Source organism: Antechinus flavipes, chromosome 3 (genome assembly GCF_016432865.1).
Source record: "Antechinus flavipes isolate AdamAnt ecotype Samford, QLD, Australia chromosome 3, AdamAnt_v2, whole genome shotgun sequence".
NCBI classification, from domain to species: Eukaryota; Metazoa; Chordata; class Mammalia; order Dasyuromorphia; family Dasyuridae; genus Antechinus; species Antechinus flavipes.
Window position 1 is genome coordinate 406,666,904 of NC_067400.1, and position 20,609 is coordinate 406,687,512.

Below are 20,609 nucleotides of genomic sequence, written 5' to 3' on the forward strand. Positions count from 1 at the left end.
GCAGGGGTGGATTTTTACTCTGATAAAAAGTTCATGCTTTGAGATTTGGGTCCTAAAACCAAGAATTTAGAAAGCAAGATAAGGATTCTTTCTGGTAATTTCTCTGTCTTATTCTTTGTATCCCTATCCACACCCATACCCACACCCACATCAAGTTTTTCCTCAGGGCAAGCAAAATAAAATATATTGCATTAGGGTTTAAAAACCTTTGATGTGATTAGGTTGGATTTTCTATTATCTAGTATGCAATTAACCTGAATTGTTTGTACTTGTGAATCAAGGAAAAAATGAGTAGCTTTTTTTTTTTCAAAATTATGCAATGAAAGTCATTGCAATTAAGTGGATTCAATCACTGTAGCTTGTGGCTATTTGTTTTGGCATTACCATACACTAATTTAAAGGTAGGCAGTGAAGGAAAATATTGAGGTTTCTGATGGCCCATGAAAATAATGATTGTTCACTTAGTTGTCATTTACTATATGAAGCCTTTTCTCATGACCCAGTTATCAGTCTTTCTCCATAATTTAGTTTTATTATACTTAGAGTTATACATATGTACCATAATGCAAACATATTCCCTTTCTGTGTCTCTGTTTCTGTCTTTGTCTCTTTCTCTCTCTCTTTTTCACACACACACACACACACACACACACACACACACACACCCCAAGGTATGAGCTCCTTGAGGGCAGGAATCTTATGCTTTTACCTTTCTATACGCACAGTCCCTACTTCAGTGCTCTCAAGTCAATTGTTAAAATATGTGTGATTTAAACATGGATCATTCCATAGTTAAATTAGCTCTAATTGAAAATACTTTTCTTCTTCCAATTCAAATTTTCTTTATATGGTAGCAGTTTCAACTTTTGAAAATCAGAAAAAAAATATTATCTGGGAAAACTACTTTTCCTTATTTATACATAAAATTCTTAACTTCACTAAGATTACCACCATATTGATTCACCTATGCTGGTACCCAAAAAAGATTTTATAGTATTTTATAATATTGAGATTGCATTTAGAATTGGATGGAGGATGCTTACTTACCATATTAGTAGTTATCAGATGATGACACCATTTTAAAGAAACGAAAGGTTTGTGGGTATAGTAGTCTCTTGGAGCAAATAGCATTTTTAAAATATTAAGGTTAAGAAATATTTAAACAACATTGATGTTCTTGAGAAAATAGAAATAATACAAATAAATACAATGATGATAAATTTTCAGCAAAACAAAGAAATTTCTTTTTTAGACCTATAGGCTTAAAAAAAATCATTGTGTTTTGTTTTGATCAGGAAGGGAAAAGACTGAGAAAAAGAACTTCTCTGAATTTGAGAAATGAGAAACCCAGTGTTTATTTTAAATACCATTAAAGCTCAGTCATAGAGAAAGAAATAAGTATTTATATGGAGCACTAAGAGATTAATATAGTGTAGTCTTAAGACTCAATAGAGCCAGTATTATCATTTTGAGCCACATGCTAAAACCTAAACTGTATATTTAAATGCTATAAATGTGTTGCCTGACTTAGATGTTCACCTTTCATTAAACATTTTTCTCCAGGTTTGACTCAAACACATGAGCATTTCTAAAGGCATTTTGTATTTATTATGTAGCTTTAGAAGGGGAGTATTTACAGTTGATCTTTAATTCAAATCATAACAGAAAGACATTAGGAATTAAGCACTGGCAATATTAAAGTTAGATTGCGAACATGTTTGCAAGTGGCATTTTTAAATCATTACAAAGAATGATTACTATAAAATAAATATTTATTCCTGGGTAATAAGTACTATGGAAGAAGATGTACGTGGTTCTAGAATCCAGTGGAGTGCTTCCCTGAAGATACACTACTGAATGATTATGGAGTGCCAAGATGGAGAATACTTCCTGAAGCCAAGCAATGGAGTTCCAGGGGATATTCAGAAAGGTTAGCAGTTCAGTTATTCACAAGAACCTTTCTCTCCTCATTTCTGCGATTAATGGTCCCACTGATCTTCTCTTTCATTTACTCCTTCTTCTTCCTCTGGGAATGCTGAATCATTCTGGTTCTTCATATGTTTAACCCCTGAAAGCAGAAAGACCATGTTCATTTTAAGCATTTTTAAAATGGAATTATAAGTGACATTTATTTCTGTAAGATCTGCTGCTTTGTGGAAAGAGGGAAAACAAAAAAATTAAGTGGAATATTTTCAAGATGCTGGGTATTGTTTTGCTTTTATTCCCTCTCAACTCCAAGACTTCAACAAAGTAGTCTTACGTAAACCTTTTAATTCACACAGCCATAGAATAGCATGGGGCCAAGTTTCCATTAGTAGCGACCTATCTTTTACAAATAAATCTTCTCCATTAAGAATTGCATCATAGCTTATTAAAAACCTGTTACCTATAGCCCCAGCTGACAGACTTCTATTGTAACACTAAGACTATTCACCTCAGATCCAGGATTGGCATGCCTGCACTCTATTTGCACAAGAGTATTTGAAACTCTTGGAAATTAACATCATGAAATATTTAAAAGGGAAACATTCTCATAACTCACAAACAACAAAAGTATCATAATTGTTAGAATTCTTTATGCAACTAAATTCACATACTGGGCTACTAAGTTGCAAAGAATTCAGTATTTCTCCATCACTGATTTGTATTTATGTCTTTATTAAAATGTTTTTGATGTGTAACCTAAAGTAGAACTTAGAAATAATGAATCTAGACTACACTGACCTCCAAATGCTAATGTCCTTCCTCCCAAACTACCTGTATTTATCTACTTTGTATACACACATATTTGGTCACATTCTATTTATGTAAATTTTTAAATGCACTTCTTGTTTCCCTCACTAAAATTTAAACTCATGGCAAGAAAGGATAGTTTCATTATTTGTCCTATTCTCCTTAGCACATAACACAAGACTGGACATATAATAGAAGCTTGGTAAATACATGTTGATTACTCTTGACTATTCCTTTGGGTCACAGAGATGGAAAATGTCTAATCTCAATCCCAAATATATGATGATAATATTTAATCCATGAAAATGCTACATGAAATAAGTCTAAAAATCTGAGAAAATGGAGATGCTAATTTTAGAATTACTACTCAAAAGCTTTTCATTTAGAATCACCACATGAAGAAATAGTAGAGCCCAGGTTCAGTGTGTAATTAAGAAATCCAAGAAAAGAGAATACCTACAAATACAGGTAATTAGCACAATTGTTGACTTCATTTTCCAAGAGGACTGATGACATCACCTGTGATGTCTTGACTTGCATGTGAATTGGATTTAAGTGGAGCAGAGTTGTGCAGTCATCAGCCTCACTCTCTCTTCCAAAGTCATAGAAGTCTAGTGGCAAGAAAAAAGTCTAGATAACTGGGTGATAACCTGACAAATGATGGATGACCTTGGCATTTTTAAGTGGCTGACAGAAGGATTTAATTTCTGTTGGTTACTCTCAACTTGCTTTACATTATCTGCAGAGGCAGTTTTACTGGGGTAATTTACCATTCATGTTTCAACTTTTGGAGCCACAAGTGAGAGTTGGGTGATGGGTAGATGCCAAAGGTAAATGAGCAACCTGAAAAAGAGCTCAGCAATTCTTCATCCCAGAGGTGCTAGTCCTCCTAAACACCCCCCAAAACAAGAAGAAAGTGTCATTGATTACATGGCGGAGGAATGGAGTATAAGAAAACTGTAAAGGCAGAAGGGAGTCAGGTCTCAAAAGGCTTTGTATGCCAAATAAATTTCTATTTGATTCTGAAAGTGATAGTCACTAGAATTTATTGAATAATAAGATTACATGGTCAGATACATGTTTTAGGAAGATTAATATGACAACTAAGTGAAGGATGGATTGGAGTGGGGAGAGACCAACCAGCATGCTATTCCAAAAATCAAGGCATGAGGTGATCAGGGTCTATAACACAATGATGGCAGTGTCAAAGGAGATAAAAAGAAGCACACAAGAGAAGTTTTGAGAATAAATTTGATAGAAATTGGCAACAATGAATATAAGAGTTGAGATGAAGAGAGAATGAGGATTTAAAGATGATTTAGCTTTCAGGCCTGAGACACTTGGAGGACAGTGGTATTCTTAATAGTAATAGTAATAATAAGTAAAACTTAATAGTAATAGTAATTACTACATTACTTAATAGTAATAGTAACTAGTAATAGTAATAGTTTGGGATATAGGAAGAGTTTGGGACAAAGGAAATGAGTTTAGTTTTGGACATAGTGAGTTTGAGATACCTTTAGGACATTCAGTTTGAGATGTCTAATAGATAATCAGAGATGTAACCCTGAAAGTTGTGGCTGTTTAATAAGAATCATTAGCACTGATATGTTCATCGAATCCATGGTTGTTGATGAAATTGTCAAGTAAAATAGCATAAGGAAGAAAAAGAAGAAGGGCCCTGGAGAGACCCAGGGTCAGGGGACCCACTTTTAGGCCTATATGCAGAACATTTGGCTGAAACCTGTATTTGTTATTAAGGAAGAAAACTGACTTCATGACTTTGGAAATTACATTACTTAGGGCACTGGAAAGAACATGTGAATTTTAAAATTAAAAATACCACCATTACAGTGTTAGTTACAACAATAATGGTGGCAGACCCACTGATTTCTTAGGAGACTTTCCATTAGAGGATTTGCAAGTCATGCTTCCTTTTTGGTTGACAGGTCATTACATCATCTTTAATCTAGGGAGGAAATAGGTCATTTTATTTCATTAGTACTGAAACATAAGAAATCCTAACTTTTAAAGCTATCTCCCAAACTTGAACCCTCCCAAGATATCTTGGGATATATTGGCTAGATTTCTTTCTTAAGGACCATACCTTAAAGCAAAACCACTGTGATTCTCATACTAATAGATTACAGACCAAATCCCATTTGGTCATTGTTTGATCCTGATTGCTTCAGATTGAATGTAAATAGCAGTCATTTCTGTTTTGGCCAGAAATTCTGAGGGTCTTCCCCTTCCAGATTTATTTATTTAGATTTTTCTTTTGACTATGTGGAACAGGAGATTCTTTGCCTCAATTGCTACCTAGCCTTAATTGGTGAAAGAATGGGGCCTCAGGCAAACAGATCTGTTGAAGAATTTAGCTTAAAAAAGACAAGATCTTCCTTCCACAGCTTCCAGAGTCATCTTCAGTCGTCCTGATCTATATCTGACCACTGGACTCAGATGGTTCTGGAGGGGAAAGTGAGATAGATGGACTTGTCCAGAACTCCCTCATTTAAATCCAACTCACTTGCTTGTCATGGCCTTACCTCCCTGATATCATGGTCCTCTTTGAGAACTAAGGGCAAACAACAATAGCAAGTGGATGAGATGCAGACTAGTTGAAAGTATTAAGGGTTTCTGTTGTCCGTTCACCAATCACATCTGGCAAAGTAAATAACTATTATTAATGAATTGTTTTTTGTTCTATTTTGCAGTTTGAAAATTATTTCCTTTGTTGAAGAAGACTAAAACAAATTAGTTTCGTACTTCAGCTTTTTTTCTCTATTAACATCATGTCACCTTCTCTAATCAAAATATGACTGTAATTTCTTCTGATTGGTGCTAGTTAATCCATTCAGAGCCACAAATAGACTTTCCTTTCTTCAGCTGAGAAGAAGGCAAACACATTGGTCTTGGAGTCAGAAGTGAAGAGTTAAGATTGAAATGTCTAGTTCTATGACCTGATAGCTCTGGACTCCTTGTTCTTCACATTCCTTCACATTTTAAAGGTAGATAATACTTTCACTAACTTCCTGACAATTATTGTGAGGAAAGTATTTCTAAACCCTCAATAAGTAAAGGGGAGTTGTGCTATGATATTTGAAGATAACTATTACCCCTTCCAATCTTCTTTTTTCCAATTTTAAGAGAACTACAAAATCTCAAAGATAAATGGAACATTAGAAACCATCTAATCCAATTCTGTACTTAGTTGAAAATCTCCTATACAAAAGTACCAGACAGGATAGAAAAGGTATGATAAGCCAAAATAAATTGTTTCAAATAAAACAGAAGAAGCAGAATGGCAAAGTGGGAAGAGCAATTTAGTGAGAAGACCTGCATTCAATGTTGCACTTACTACCTTGGACAAATGACTTCACCTCTAGAGATCTCAATTTCCTCATCTGTAAAAATGAGAGGCTTGAAATCCATGATTTTTAAGGTAACTTCCATATCTAAATCTCATGCCTTTTTCTATCCAATTGCTTTTAACTTGGCCAAAAAGATGGCTTTTCCATTAACAAACTAGCTACATATCCAAACATAATATATATTTTAGTAGATCAGGAGCCATTTTTGGCATTTTCAATTTCAATATTACAGTATTTTATTAATATATGACTACATTATTATACAATTATATTATACATTATAAATAGATGTGTACAATGTTTTCATATGTTTTTAATATATTATATACATTACAGATTTTATATATATGATATATAGTATACTTAATATAATATAATAATATAACATGCTGTAATAAATACATTATACATATTAATATATGACTACTGTAATATATTTAAATTTGCTGATCAGGATTTTGACTAACACCCCAGTCTTAGAGATGAGTTTTTAAAAATTTCTTTTCCTCAACTGCATAACTTTGCAAACAGGTGGGATGGAGTCAGCAATTGTGTTGAATAGATTAATGTGGTTTTGGCACTATTTTCCCCAGATAATTCAGCATGTCATTGATTTTATTACCTTCTGCTTGGGTTAGATTGAGCAACAAGTAGATACTTTAGATCTCAGCATCTTAAATTGTGGGTCACAATCTCCTATGGGGTCTCATAGCTGCTCATAAAATTATGATTTATTATCAGTGAATGTTTGATTTATACATCTATTTTATATAACTATAATATGACCCAGAGTCACATAAAAATTTCTAGGGTGAAAAGAGGTCATAAATAAAAACTGTTTAAGAAACCCTGCTTTAAATGATACCCTAATAAAGACACCAAGATACAGATTACTTGAAAAAAATTTTTAGATCATTCAACAATCACACTTGGCAAAGCATTTATCTATTGTTAGTGGATTATTGTTTGTTCTATGTTGCAGCTTGAAATTTTTTTCTTGTTGAAGAAAACCAAAAGAAATTAGTTTTATACCTCAGCTTTTTCTGTCATCTCTGTTAGGAAAGATGACATTATGTCATATGCTATCATATGATATGCTATCATTTCCTAGCTCCAAAGATAGCTTTTAAAAAATCAAATTGAATCTCATTTTTTCAGTCAACCAAAATCTCCTGGCTGTTCTTCTCAGTATTCCTCTCCCCTATTAAGAAAAACAAAAGCATGTGTGTGTGTGTGTGTGTGTACATCTCCTTTTGTATCCCAAGTTTTATACCTCTTTGTTAAGATGTGATAGCGTATTTTACCATGATTCTTTTAAAATCATTGGTCATCATGCTAATTCTAAATCTTTCAGTTGTTTTTCTTTACTATATTATTGTCTTATATAAATTCCTTTCCCAGTTTGTTCACTTCACTCTACATCAATTCATACAAGTCTTTCCATATTTCATTGAAATTATCTTTTTCATCATTTCTTACAGCACAATGGTATTCTATCATATTTAATGTAATACAACTTGTTCAGACATTCCCAATTAATGAGTATCCCTTTAAATCTCCATTCTTTGCTATCACAAAAAGAGATATAAGTATTTTTGCACATCCTTAAAATTTGTTTTACTTAGAACTAATTTTTTTCTTAATCTACTTCTTCTCTTAGACAGCTTGGTGGTACACTGAATTGCAAACCGGACTTGGAATTAGGAAGACCTGATTTTAAATCTGGCCTCGGGTTCTAACTAAGTATATTACCTTTGGGAAGCTACTTAACCTCTTCCTCATTCAGTTTTTTTAAATGTAAAAACAGGATAATAATAGCACTGCATCAAAAGATTGTTATGAGGATCAAATGAGATAAAAATTATAAAGAGCTTCGCAGTGTTTTGCTCAGAGTAGGTGTTAAATATAATAGAAGTAATAACTATTATATTACACCTCTCTCTGCTTTCTATGCCCAACTCTGTATGTGCGTGTGCATGTGTGTGTATGTGTTTGTATGTGTGTGTTCTTCCCTCTTTTGACCAATTTAAGTCATTTTTCACACTCCTTGTTTGTATAGATTTCTGTTTATGGTTCAATTAAGTGAGGCAATTGTGTGCTTTATGCCTTATGTATTCCTCTTCCTCTTCTTTTTCATTCTTCTTTTAAGATCAGAACATAACAGAATTAATATCAGGCCTTTTGTCTAATTAGACTCCCTCTATGACCCTGATAATGATAGGGTTCCGAAGGTATACACATATCATCTTCCCATATTATAATTAGAATAATAAACGGTTTAGTTTATCTTTGTTCAATCATTTCAATTGTTCAATTGCCATTCAATCTTTTTTCAGTTGTGTGTGACTCTTCGTGACCCCATTTGGGATATTCTTGGCAAAAACACTAGATTGGTTTTCCATTTCCTTTTCCAGCTCATTTTACAGATGAGAAAATTCAAACAAACAGGGTTAAATAACCTGTCCAGTGTCACTCAGCTATTTTGAAGTCAGATTAGAACTCAGGAAGACATCTTCCTCACTCCAGGCATTGAGTTTTATCTATCTAGCTGATTTTTATCCTTGTTTAGTCAATTATCCTTGCTTATTCATATTTATCTTTTTATATTTAACTCCTATGTTTTTATTCAAAATTTCTACATGGCTCTGATCTTTCCATCCAGAATGCTTGGATATCTTTTATTTCATTTTTTCACCTATAGAGTCATACTCGAATTTGTTATATAACTTATTCTTGTTTGCAAGTCTGTATCAAGTATTACAAAATCTCTGCTCCTGATAATGGTAACTCCTAAGTAGTATTTGATTCTGACTCTAGCTTTTTAGTACTTTCTTTTTGGCTACTTGAAGCATTTTTTTCCCTTTGATCTGGAAACTATGGATTTTGGCTATAATATTCTTGGGAGTTTTCATTTTTAGTTTTTTTTTCACCCTCTGCTTTGAAGAGCTCTGAGAAATTTTATGATTTCTTGAAATATGATGTTTAGAATTTTTTAGGGGGGAGGGTCATATCTTTATATAATTCAATGACTCTTAAATTTTTTCCTTGAGATGTTTCCTGGTCAGTTGTTTTTGCTGAGATATTTACATTTTCTCTTTTTTTTTTCCTTTAATATCTTGACTTAGTTTTAATATGAATTGTTATCTAAAGAATTCATTCTAATTTTCAGGGAGATAGCAGCTTGGGCTACCACACTGTTGATTACCTTTCTAATCTTTCCTCAGTAACATTTCTTTCTGAATACTTTCTTTTAGTGTTCTTGATTCCCTTTTTTTTTAAAGCATTTTTTCTTAATTCTTGTTTTAGCTATTCCAGACATCCTAGTTAGATGTTTTTTATTTGAGGCTTTGTCAGTGTTTTGTGATAATTTTCTTCTTCTAGGTTTCTGTCTTCAATGTATCATAATAGCTTTTTATAACGGAATTCCTTTGTCTGTTTATCTGTTCATTCTTCTAGCCTACTTTCTGATTTCAGACTTTATGTTACTTATGGTTAGGCTCTATACACTTCTGGAATGAATGTCTAGGCTGGTCCTGCTGCCAATTTCTTGAAATATTAGAAACTCTGCTATTTCAGGCTCCTGAGGAATCACTAATATTGGGCACCTGCAAATTTTAGTGTTCCCAAAATAGTCTAATTAAGAATAAAATCTGATTTCTGAGCCCATGGGTGAGCTTTGCAAGTTCTAACCTGAGTTTGGGTGTGAACTACAGATTTTGTAACTTGTCTCATTTAGAGTTCAAGTAGATCACTTCTGAACTCAATCATTAATAGCCACCTGGAAATCTCTTCAGAGCAACAGCACTAAGGCTTCCATTTAGTCTGAGATTCCTGAGCTGGTTATGCCTCTATACCTTCAGACAGAGCTCTAAGCTAGAATTAAGAGCCTGGGGTCTCATTTGGAGATTATTGGGGTCTAAGCCACATAGCTACTTTATGTTTCTGGATTTGCTCCTTGCTTAGTAGACAGGTTATGATACATCATTCTGGGATATTTACCAAAGATGTTGATGAGCAACAGAGATGTCAGATGACACCAGTCTGATACCCTAATACAATTTAGCAACCTCTATTCTGTCTCAGGGATTTCTTATTGCCCTATTCACAGCATTCAATGTCCTAGAATTCACTGCAGGTATACTCCTAACCTGATTCCTTCCTCAGTGACTGTAGAATTCTGTCTCTCAATGGCAACCTGAGCTGGAAAAATGACTCACTGTGATTTTTTTCTTGTTTTTTTAATCAGGATTTTGTCTAGTGAGTTTTTTACTTATTTGGAGGAATTGTGCATGTCTGTGTTTTTGTGCACGTGTGTGTGTATTGGTGGAAAGGAGTAGGAGCTTATTGTACATCTGTGTCTTCCAACTTAGCTCTCCTCACAAGGATAGCTTTTTTTTTTCTCTTTTTTTTATTTAATAATAACTTTATATTGACAGAATGCATGCCAGGGTAATTTTTTTTACAACATTATCCCTTGCACTCGCTTCTGTTCCAATTTTTCCCCTCCCTCCCTCCACCCCCTCCCCTAGATGGCAAGCAGTCCTATATATGTTAGATATGTTGCAGTATATCCTAGATACAATATATGTTTGCAGAACTGAACAGTTTCTCTTGTTGCACAGGGAGAATTGGATTCAGAAGGTATAAATAATCCGGGAAGAAAAACAAAAATGCAAATAGTTCACATTCATTTCCCAGTGTTCTTTCTTTGGGTGTAGCTGCTTCTGTCCATCATTTATCAATTGAAACTCAGTTAGGTCTCTTTGTCAAAGAAATCCACTTCCATCAGAATACATCCTCATACAATATTGTTGTTGGAGTGTATAATGATCTCCTGGTTCTGCTCATTTCACTTAGCATCAGTTCATGTAAGTCTCTCCAAGCCTCTCTGTATTCATCCTGATGGTCATTTCTTACAGAACAATAATATTCCATAACATTCATATACCACAATTTACCCAGCCATTCTCCAATTGATGGGCATCCATTCAATTTCCAATTTCTAGCCACTACAAACAGGGTTGCCACAAACATTTTGGCACATACAGGTCCCTTTCACAAGAATAGCTTTTTAAAAAAACTTTATTTTTTTGGTTTTCATTACCATTTTTAGGAGTCTTAGGCTCATTCCAGGCCTTAGCTGTTTTGATATCATATGCATATTTTCTTGCTGTCCTTGTATTTGTTATGGAAATATGATTAATGATTCCCAGAAAACCTAGCCCAAAGTATCTTGGGATTCTTAGAAGAGTTCTACTAAGACAATATAAAAAAGTAATGATGTTTAAGAGGCCCATTGTAACCAGCTATCTAATTTCCAAACTATAAATTCTATGCTGTTTTTGTTCTAGACCTTCCAGACTAGGTAAATTGTGTAATAATGAAACTATAATTGGCCAAAATTTATCTTATGAGGCTTGGTAATGCCCATGTTATTATTTCTTAAATCATAGATCATAACTAATATGGCAACAAATAGGAATTAAATATAAGTGGCACAATTGTGTCAAATCAATCTACCTTCCACATTTACGGCTATTAAGTATAATATTTCCTACTAGATATTCTAACTCCCACACTAGTTAATCTCTTTGTGAGAGTAATATTCATTTAAATACATGCAGTGAGGCAAAATTCTTTAGACATAATTTTCTCAGTTAAATTCTCCCTTCTCAATTTAATAGATTCTGATCTTCGTTTCTCCCGTGCAATAAATTTGCTGCTTGGAGTTCATCTATAACACATGACATATTATTATAGGGTTTGAGAGTGGGACATCTGCAGAAAATTCTCTAAGTTCTAAAGAAGTTTACATAATGAAGTTGTAAGACATTTAATAATTAGTTTTTGATTGGGTAACTTGCCTTTGTATTTTGAAATAGCTTTAAAGGAAACACAGAAAGTTCATAAAGTTGACTTTACATAAAGAATTCTGAAAGATGTGAGAAGATCTGACAGAATCATGTATGAAGAGTTTAAAAAAAAGTGTGCCAACAGATTATAAAGTAAAAATAATTAAATATTTTACATAAATAAAAATATTTTAAAGCACTTTGTTGTTGTTCTTGACAATTTGTGTAGTTGTATGCTTAGATATCTAATTTGAGATCACTGTAACATTCTACAGTCTCCGGAGTAGGCCCAACCAATGAATATACCAAGAAGTTTCAGGATTAAGGGCAATTTGTGTGAAATACTACTCTTTATATATTATCTATCATTAAGGGATCATTATCTTTGATTGTTCTGAGTGTGCTAATTTATGCAAATTTCTGTTTTAGGACAGGTGCTCAGCCCTAGTATAGAGTAAGCTTCATGAAGTAAGGATCATGTCTTTTTAACTTTCTATCAAAGGATTCCCTTTCCCAAAGTAAAAAACAAAAACAAAAATAAAAACAGGAAATGTACTCTTTCTCTCTTCTCCCATTGCCTTTTGGCTAACTTCCTTAGACTTTTTTGGTCTTTTTTCCCCCATTAGTTTATTTAGTTTTAATTTTTTTGATAGTATTTTATTTTTTCCAAATACATGCAAAAGATAGTTTTTAACATTCATATTTGCAAAATCTTGTGTTTCAATTTTTTCTCCCTCTTTTCTCCTCTCCCCCACTCCAAGCAATCCAATATAGGTTAAACATGTGTAATTCTTCTAAGCATATTTCCATATTCATCATGCCATGCAAAAATAATCAGATCAAAAGGTTTTTCCCTTTTGAGAAAGAAAAAAAAACCCATGCAAACAACAACAATAACATGGTGAAAATACTATGCTTTGATCCATATTCAGTCTCCATAGTTCTCTCTCTAGATGGGGATGGCACTTTCCATCCCAAGTCTATTGGAATTGCCTTGAATCACTAGACTGTTGAAATCACTACATTGTTGAAAAAAAAAAGATTGTTGTGAAATCAGTCTGCTCATCATTTCTTATAGAACAATAATATTCCATTATATTCATATAACATAACTGATTCAACCATTCCCCAGCTAATAGATATCCATTCAATTTCAAATTCCTTGCCCCAACAAAAAAGTCTGCTACAAAAATTTTTGTACATGTGGATTCCTTTCCTTCTTTTATGATCTCTTTGGGATACAGACCCATTAGAGACATTGCTAGATCAAGGGATATGTACAATTTTATATCCCTTAGACACAGTTGCAAATTAGGTTCCTTACACTTAAGAAAGGAGAGTCATAACTCTATTATAAAGCCATGGTCATCAAAACCATTTGTTACTGGCTAAGAAATAGAGTAGTGGATTAGGTTAGGCAAAAGACACAATAGTCAACTATTATAGAAATCTATTTAATAAACCCCAAAACCCCCACTTCTGGAATAAGAATTTATTATCTGACAAAAATTGCTGGGAAAATTAAAAAAATATTATGGCAGAAACTAGGCATTGATTAGCATCTCACACTCTGTACTAAAATAAGGTCAAAATTGGTTCGTGATTTAGACATAAAAGTGATAACATAAGCAAATTTGTAGAGCAATGGATAGTCCAATGTCAGATCTGTGGAGAAGGAAGGAATTATGGCCAAAGAAGAATGAGAGAATATTATGAAATGAAAAATGAGTAATTTTAAGTAAATTAGTTTTAAAAGGTTTTGCACAAATAAAACTGATGCAGTCAAGATTAGAAGGGAAACAGAAAATTAAAAAAAAACAATTTTCATATTCAGCATTTCTGATAAAGGCCTCATTTCTAAAACACATAGAGAACTGAGTCAAATGCAAATGAAGATAACTCACATCTATCAGATTGGCTAAGGATGACAGAAAAAAGATAAAGATAAATGTTGAAAGGGATGTGGGGAAACTGGGAAACTAATGCATTGTTGGTGGAGTTGTAAAAAGATCTGTGCCCAAAGGGCTATAAAATTGTGCATATACTTTGATCCAGCAGTATTACTACTGAATCTGTATCTCAAAGAGAGCATAAAAAGAGAGAAAAAGAACCACATTTGCAAAAGTGTTAATTGCAGCTATTTTTGTAGTGGCAAGGAATTATCAGTTGGGAAATGATTGAATAAGTTAATGTAATGGAATATTATTGTTCTATAAAAAATGATGAACAAGCTGATTTGAGAAAAGCCAGGAAAGGTACAAAAACTTATGCTGAGTGAAAAAAGCAGAACTATGAGAACACTGTACACAATATCAACAAGATCATGTGACGATCAATTGTTATGGACTTGCCTCCTTTCAGAAATGTAGTGATCAAGGACAATTGCAATAGACTTAGGATACAAAATACCATCTACGCCTAGAGATAGAACTATGGAAACTGAATGAAAATAATATAGTATTTTCACCTTTTTGTTTATTTACTTTTTCTTTTTCATTATTTTTTCTCTTTTGGTTTGATTTTCTTGTATAACATGACAAATATGGAAACATTTAAAAGGAGTATATGTGTTTAATCTATGTCAGATTGTTTGCTATCTTAGGCATGAGGGAGATAAGGGAGGGAGGGAGAAAAATTTGGAGCACAAAATCTTACAAAAATGAATGTTGGAAACTATCTTTATGTGGAAAAATAAAATACTATTGAGAAAAAAAGAAAGAAGGAAAGAGAGAGAGTCATAGATTCACATAATTTTAGAGCTAAAAGAAACTTTAATTATCTTCTTCAACTTCCTTATTTTACAGATGGATAAACTGAGGAGTAGAGAAACAATGATTTGTCCAAAGCCAGAGAGGGTCCTTAGGTGAACAAAAAAAGATTTCTAAGATGAGTGCCTATGCAAAGGGATAATGCAGAGAAGAATGAAAAAAAAAATTGACCTAATCTGAAAGTTTGCTCAAGACTTTCTTTTGTTCCTATGACCATATTTTTCATGAGAGAATTTGAAGTAAGGCAGAGTGGAATAATTATTTTAAAACCTGAAATATTACAAATTGAGAATTTATGTAACTTGGCTCAAAGAAAGGCTTCCATCTCATTTGGTCAATCTTTTCTGGAGTGGCTGTGGAAGAACAAGGACAAGAATCATACATGATGAGAAGGCACAGATGGTCACAATTTTCAACAGTGGAAAGAAAGATCATAGATCCATATATTCAATTTAATAGATGATTGAACAGACTTATTTTACAATCACATATATAGTCAACTTATATTAGCATACACATAAAACAATATCTATATAAGAGGGGGCTTCAAGGTAGCCTTTTTCTATTTTAGACTTTTAAAAAAATCAATAAATAATAATAATAGAATTTATATGCCCATTGAATCATTTAAAAGATCTTAGCCTATCCTTGTTATAAGAGACTCAAACCACCAGTTAAGTTAATAATGCCTTCCATCTCTCTCTTCTATAGGAGTTGTCCATTGAGAGTTCTTAGGGTTCTGAAGTTATAGCACTTCTCTCCCAAGCCTGTTTCCCTTCCCTAACCCCACTGGGGCAAAGCCCAGCTCACCCACCTACATATTCATTACAATAATAAGTAATTAGGCTACCTCTCAAACCCCAAATTTTGTTATTTGGTGTGAATAAAAGGTCCAGCTGTTATGCCTCAGTTTCCCTGCATTATAATACCTCAGTTTTCCTGAATTATTCTGCCTCAGTTTCCTTAGTGGCAACCCCCCTTCCTGACCATTGGGACTAAGATATCTTAGGGCTGTGGAACTCTGGATACTCTGGCATTCCAAAGAGTCATAAAACTCCAGATGGTTTATCTCAAATACCTAGAGGGCAGCCTCTATTTTTCCGGGTCCAGACTTCCTGACTCCTGCTCGACCAACTTCTTATCAGAATTTATGATCCTTTCCTTACCCCAACCTTTCAAAATTTAATTATGATTCTTCCTGGAATTTCCACTCACCCAGTACTCTGCACCTTTCCCTTCCCCCCCCACCCCGGCCTTTGTTTCCCTAATTGCTGAAGCCCAATAAAAGTCTCTGGAATTACTGGCACGTTGTTGGATGCTTTGAGACATAACTCCCATTCAGCTGGTTGAGGAGTCGAACATGGATCTTGTTCAGCCACCAATCCAAATTCTCCACTATTAAAATATTTAAAACCTCTAATCTCTGTCTTGCCTCAGTTTCTCCAGCATTATATAGCTAAGAGGTTTAAAAACAGTGTCTCTTTAGAAGTCACTTTATCTCTCATTATCCCAGTTCCCGCATACATATATATTTGAATGATCCTTGAGGTACAGATTTGAATCCTATCATCTTATGATATACTGATCTATAAGTGCTGTTTTGGCATGAAGGAGATAAGGGAGGGAGGGAGAAAAATTTGGAACACAAAATCTTACAAAAATGAATGTTGGAAACTATCTTTATGTGGAAAAATAAAATACTATTGAGAAAAAAAAGAAAGAAGGAAAGAGAGAGAATGTGAGTGAAACTTATGTATTGCTAGGACCCTCTTTCAGCACTACAAAATTTCTCTGGTTCTATTTGTGTTTTGAGTCTCAAGACCAATGGTCATACTCTTCTGTGTAATACGTAGAGATGAAGACAGTACTTTATTTATTTACTTATCCTGAAAGTTACCGACTTAATGTAAATTTGTTTTGAATTTTTCTATTTTTATTATGTATTTTTGTGGACTATTTATATTTCTTCTATTCACAAATCCTTTCTCTATTACTTCCTCTGAGAAGGGAGATTGGATCAGTAGCATGTTGAAAGTAAAATGCAATCCAAATGACACATTCCTAAAAGGCTACTAGAAGAATTTTCATCAGAGTTGTTTAACTTTATTTCATTTTTATTATCTTAGTTACCAGTATCCATGTAAATGATGATTAAACTGCTCCAAGTAATTTTCAAAATCAGTGATATTATTTAAAAGATTCAGGATATGAGAGGCATTACTCTAGATACCACCTACCTTTCTTCCCTCTGCTGCTACAAAGCACATGAGTAATATCTTTGGAAGGACAATTTCTCTCCAAGATAAGCCTACCTAGACAGTCCTGAAGGGGGTTCTATGCATTCACCTCATTTGTAGAAGCTTCATGTTATGGTTAGAGTACTGGATTTAAGGTCAGGAAGACATGAATGGAAATCCCATCTCTGACATTAACAATCTGGGTGATTAAATAAGCAAGACAATCACTATAAAATGCATCTTTTTCATTCATAAAATTGCAATGATATACATGAAACCTATCTCACTGAGTTGAGTAAAACTCAACTGAAATATTATATTCAAAGTGTTTTAAAGACCTTAAAAATATTATTTAAATAGAAACATATCTAAAGCATGGACCATGGGCTCAGATTTGCACTTTCTGGAAGGTTAGATGGAACATTTATAGATATTCCTTGACTGATTCCATTCTAGCTCATGGCCTGCTTTGGATCTTATGAGATTCAAGAGCTTTCTGGAAGCAAGGATACAAGCTTCTCTATTGAATTCTTGACAACTAATTATTCATTGTCTGCTGAGTGAGAGATAGATTGAGAGAACGTGTTCTGTCCAGAGACAGGAAAGGCATTCTGACCCTTCCATTCAGCTCTTTAAAGGGCAATGAAAAATAATCAGCCCCCTTTTTAGGCATCAGTGCTACTACAGAGGATCAGGTCATCATCTCTTGCATATTCAAACTTAGTAGATACTTAAAGAATTCTTCTACATCACACAGTATAAGTCCTTCACTCATACAAAGCTATCAGCAAGCCCCCAAAGTTACATGTAGTAGAACCAGGCAGGGAATATCAGTCAATGCTCAGTATAAACCCCTAGGAAGGGAATATCTGAGCATATTCCATGCCTATGTTATGCCAGTTAACTGGCACACAGACTTCTGGTACTGTTAATTTTAATTGAGGAAAGTAAGAAGCCATAAATAAAACAATCAATAAACAAAACTTTATTAAGTTCCAACTTTATTCTGGGCACTGGGTAGGGATACAAAGACAGAAATGTTATGGGTAGAAAAGGGAATAAAATGAAAAAGAAGTTTATTCCCTCCTATTATACAAAGAAAGCTAGATTAGGTGTCAAAAAAAACCCTTAGGTTTCAATTACTTCACTTGCACTTAGTAATGTATACTCTAAGGCAAGATATTTACCCTCTCTGTGCCTTCATTCCTGTACTGGTAAAACGATGGAGTTGGATCCTATAACTTCCAGTGAAGTCTCTGGCCCTTAAAACTATATTCTCCCCCTCCAATGAGAAGAGAAAACAAAACATTTACTACCTATGTTTTATTGGCACTAATACGGCATTTCAATTTATCAGGGATTAATCAATTTAGATGCTTAAATTCTTTCCAGCAAGATAAAAATGCAGACTTAGTTTTCTCAAGTGAATGGAATTTGTGTTTTTACCCAACATATAATGATACTTTTCTCAACAAAAGTTAGTCCCATTGGTGAGATTATAAATCCTAAGAGAGAAGTAATTGTGAACTCATAGGCACTGAGAATGGTGGACAATCCAATGACTTTCTTGTTGCTTAAAATTTCCTTTCATCAAAAAAGAGCTAATCTGATTTTACTACTACATTCAATTTCATAATCTCTGGTCTATATCACATACTGGGACTATTTCCTTTTTCATCATTTTCTGAGATCTTCCTTTCTGACAGCATCTTTTCGATGTTATCTCTATTCTGTTGGCATTCTGTCTTGAAGCTGTTCAGCTCAAAGAACCCTTGATTCCTATGACCTTTGCTCAGCTTGTGGTCATTTAGTTTGAGCACTATTGCTTGAGGCTCTAATTTTTAGCTCAGATTATAGTTTTTCTTGCCCTTTTGAATGTTCCATGGATTACATGGCTCTGAGCATTTTCTCTGATAATCTCCCTTGCTTGGAACACCCTAATTTCCACTCTGATTACTGATCCCCCTAGCTTCCTTTTCAGTCCCAACACATATCTCACCCTCTTCAGGAAGCCTGCTCTATCCCTTCTTCATTCTAATGCTTTGTCTCTTTTAATAATTTTTTATTTATCCTATGTATGGTTTCTTTTGTATATATTTTTACCTGTTGTCTCTTCCATTAAACTGTAAGCTCCTTGAGGCCAGAGAATGTCTTTTGTCTCTGTATCCCCAGCACTTTGTACAGTGCTGTCACATAATAGGTGCCTTATAAATGTTTATAGAATGAATGAATTTTCTTTGTTTCACTCTTACATCATTTGGTGATCTCATCAACTCCTATGGACTTATTTTCCTTCTTTATATTAATGATTCTCATGTCTATTTTGTCCTAAACTCTCTGCTGACCTCCAATCTCATATCTCCCATTTGCCTTCAGACATTTTGAGTTGTATGTCTAGTAGACATCTTAAATTCAATATGGCTAAAATGGAACTCATCATTCTCCCAAATTTTCCTCTCTCCCCACATTTTCTTATTACTGTAAAAAGCATACCATCCTCTCATCTTTCAGTCTCACAACCTAGGAGTCATCATTGATTCCTTACTATATTTCACAATCTTCCATATCTAAGCTTTTGCTAAAGCCTGGCAATTTAATCTTTGTAGCACCTCCTGAATACACATCCTTTTTTGCCTCTGACACTCCCAATACTCTAGCACAGATGCTCAGTACTTTTCTTATTGCACTATCCTATTGGTAAGTTTGCCTGCCTCAAGTCTCTCCCCACTCTAATATATTCCCCATTCAGTTACTAAAATGATTTTCCTAAAATTAGAAGTTCTGATCATGTCACACACCCTATTCAGTAAACTCTAGCAGCTTCCTCTTGCCTCCAGGAACAAATACAAAATGCTAGATTTGGCCTTTCAAGCTTTTCGTAACACAGCCCTTCATACCTTTATACCCTTTACATACCTCTACAGCCCTTTACACCTTCCTTCCCAATATATATTCTTCCCCCTGACACTGGCTTCCTGGCTGTTCTGCAAAAAAACCATTCCATTTCTCAGCTCTGGGTGTTTTCTCTGGCTATACTCTATAACTGAGAATTTCTTTGTTTCTCCCACTCTGATTATTGACCTTGACTTTTTTTTTTAAATACCAACTAAAATGCCATATTTTACAGAGAGCTTTCTCTAACCTCTCTTAATTCTAGTTTATTCTCTTTTAATTATTTCCCAAAGAGAATGGCCATCGTGAATTCTTCACTTGACCAAACCCCAACTATTGGTGTCTGCCATCATTTGGTGAGAAATCCCACAAAATAGATCACATCAATCTCTGCTGTCTTTTTCTCTAGAAAACTTCTCAGACATGAGTATACAATGTACTGAATGATCCACTCCAGGGGAAAAAAAAAGGGAAAGGGTACCATATCACACCCTTATATATCATGTTAAAAATGTATTTAAAGTCAGGGAAAATACATTTCCTAATTAGATATATAAACTATATATCTAGTTCTTAGTGGAGAAAAACTTGATGTAGGAATGATCAATATGAATAAAGGGAAGGCAAAAGGAAATGTTTTGTGTTTTGAAGAAAAAGAAGGCTTGAAAAATAGAGAACCTGTTTATTTCTAATTTTTCTCCATACTTACTTCATTGAAGACTAAGACTAAGTCATGAGGACCAAAGGGAGAGAAAT

The 20,609-nt window shown here is 34.0% G+C and overlaps 1 protein-coding gene across 1 annotated transcript in view; it reads right to left on the reverse strand.

Moving 5' to 3' along the window:
- Nucleotides 1-1,011: 1,011 nt before the first annotated feature.
- Nucleotides 1,012-20,609, reverse strand: part of PPP1R1C (protein phosphatase 1 regulatory inhibitor subunit 1C) — a 185,766-nt gene continuing 166,168 nt past the window's right edge. Inside the window, exon 5 of the mRNA XM_051986092.1 lies at nt 1,012-2,068. Within this exon, the coding sequence (XP_051842052.1) occupies nt 1,980-2,068 (89 nt within the window). The 3' untranslated portion in view covers nt 1,012-1,979. The remainder of the gene's footprint in view (nt 2,069-20,609) is intronic.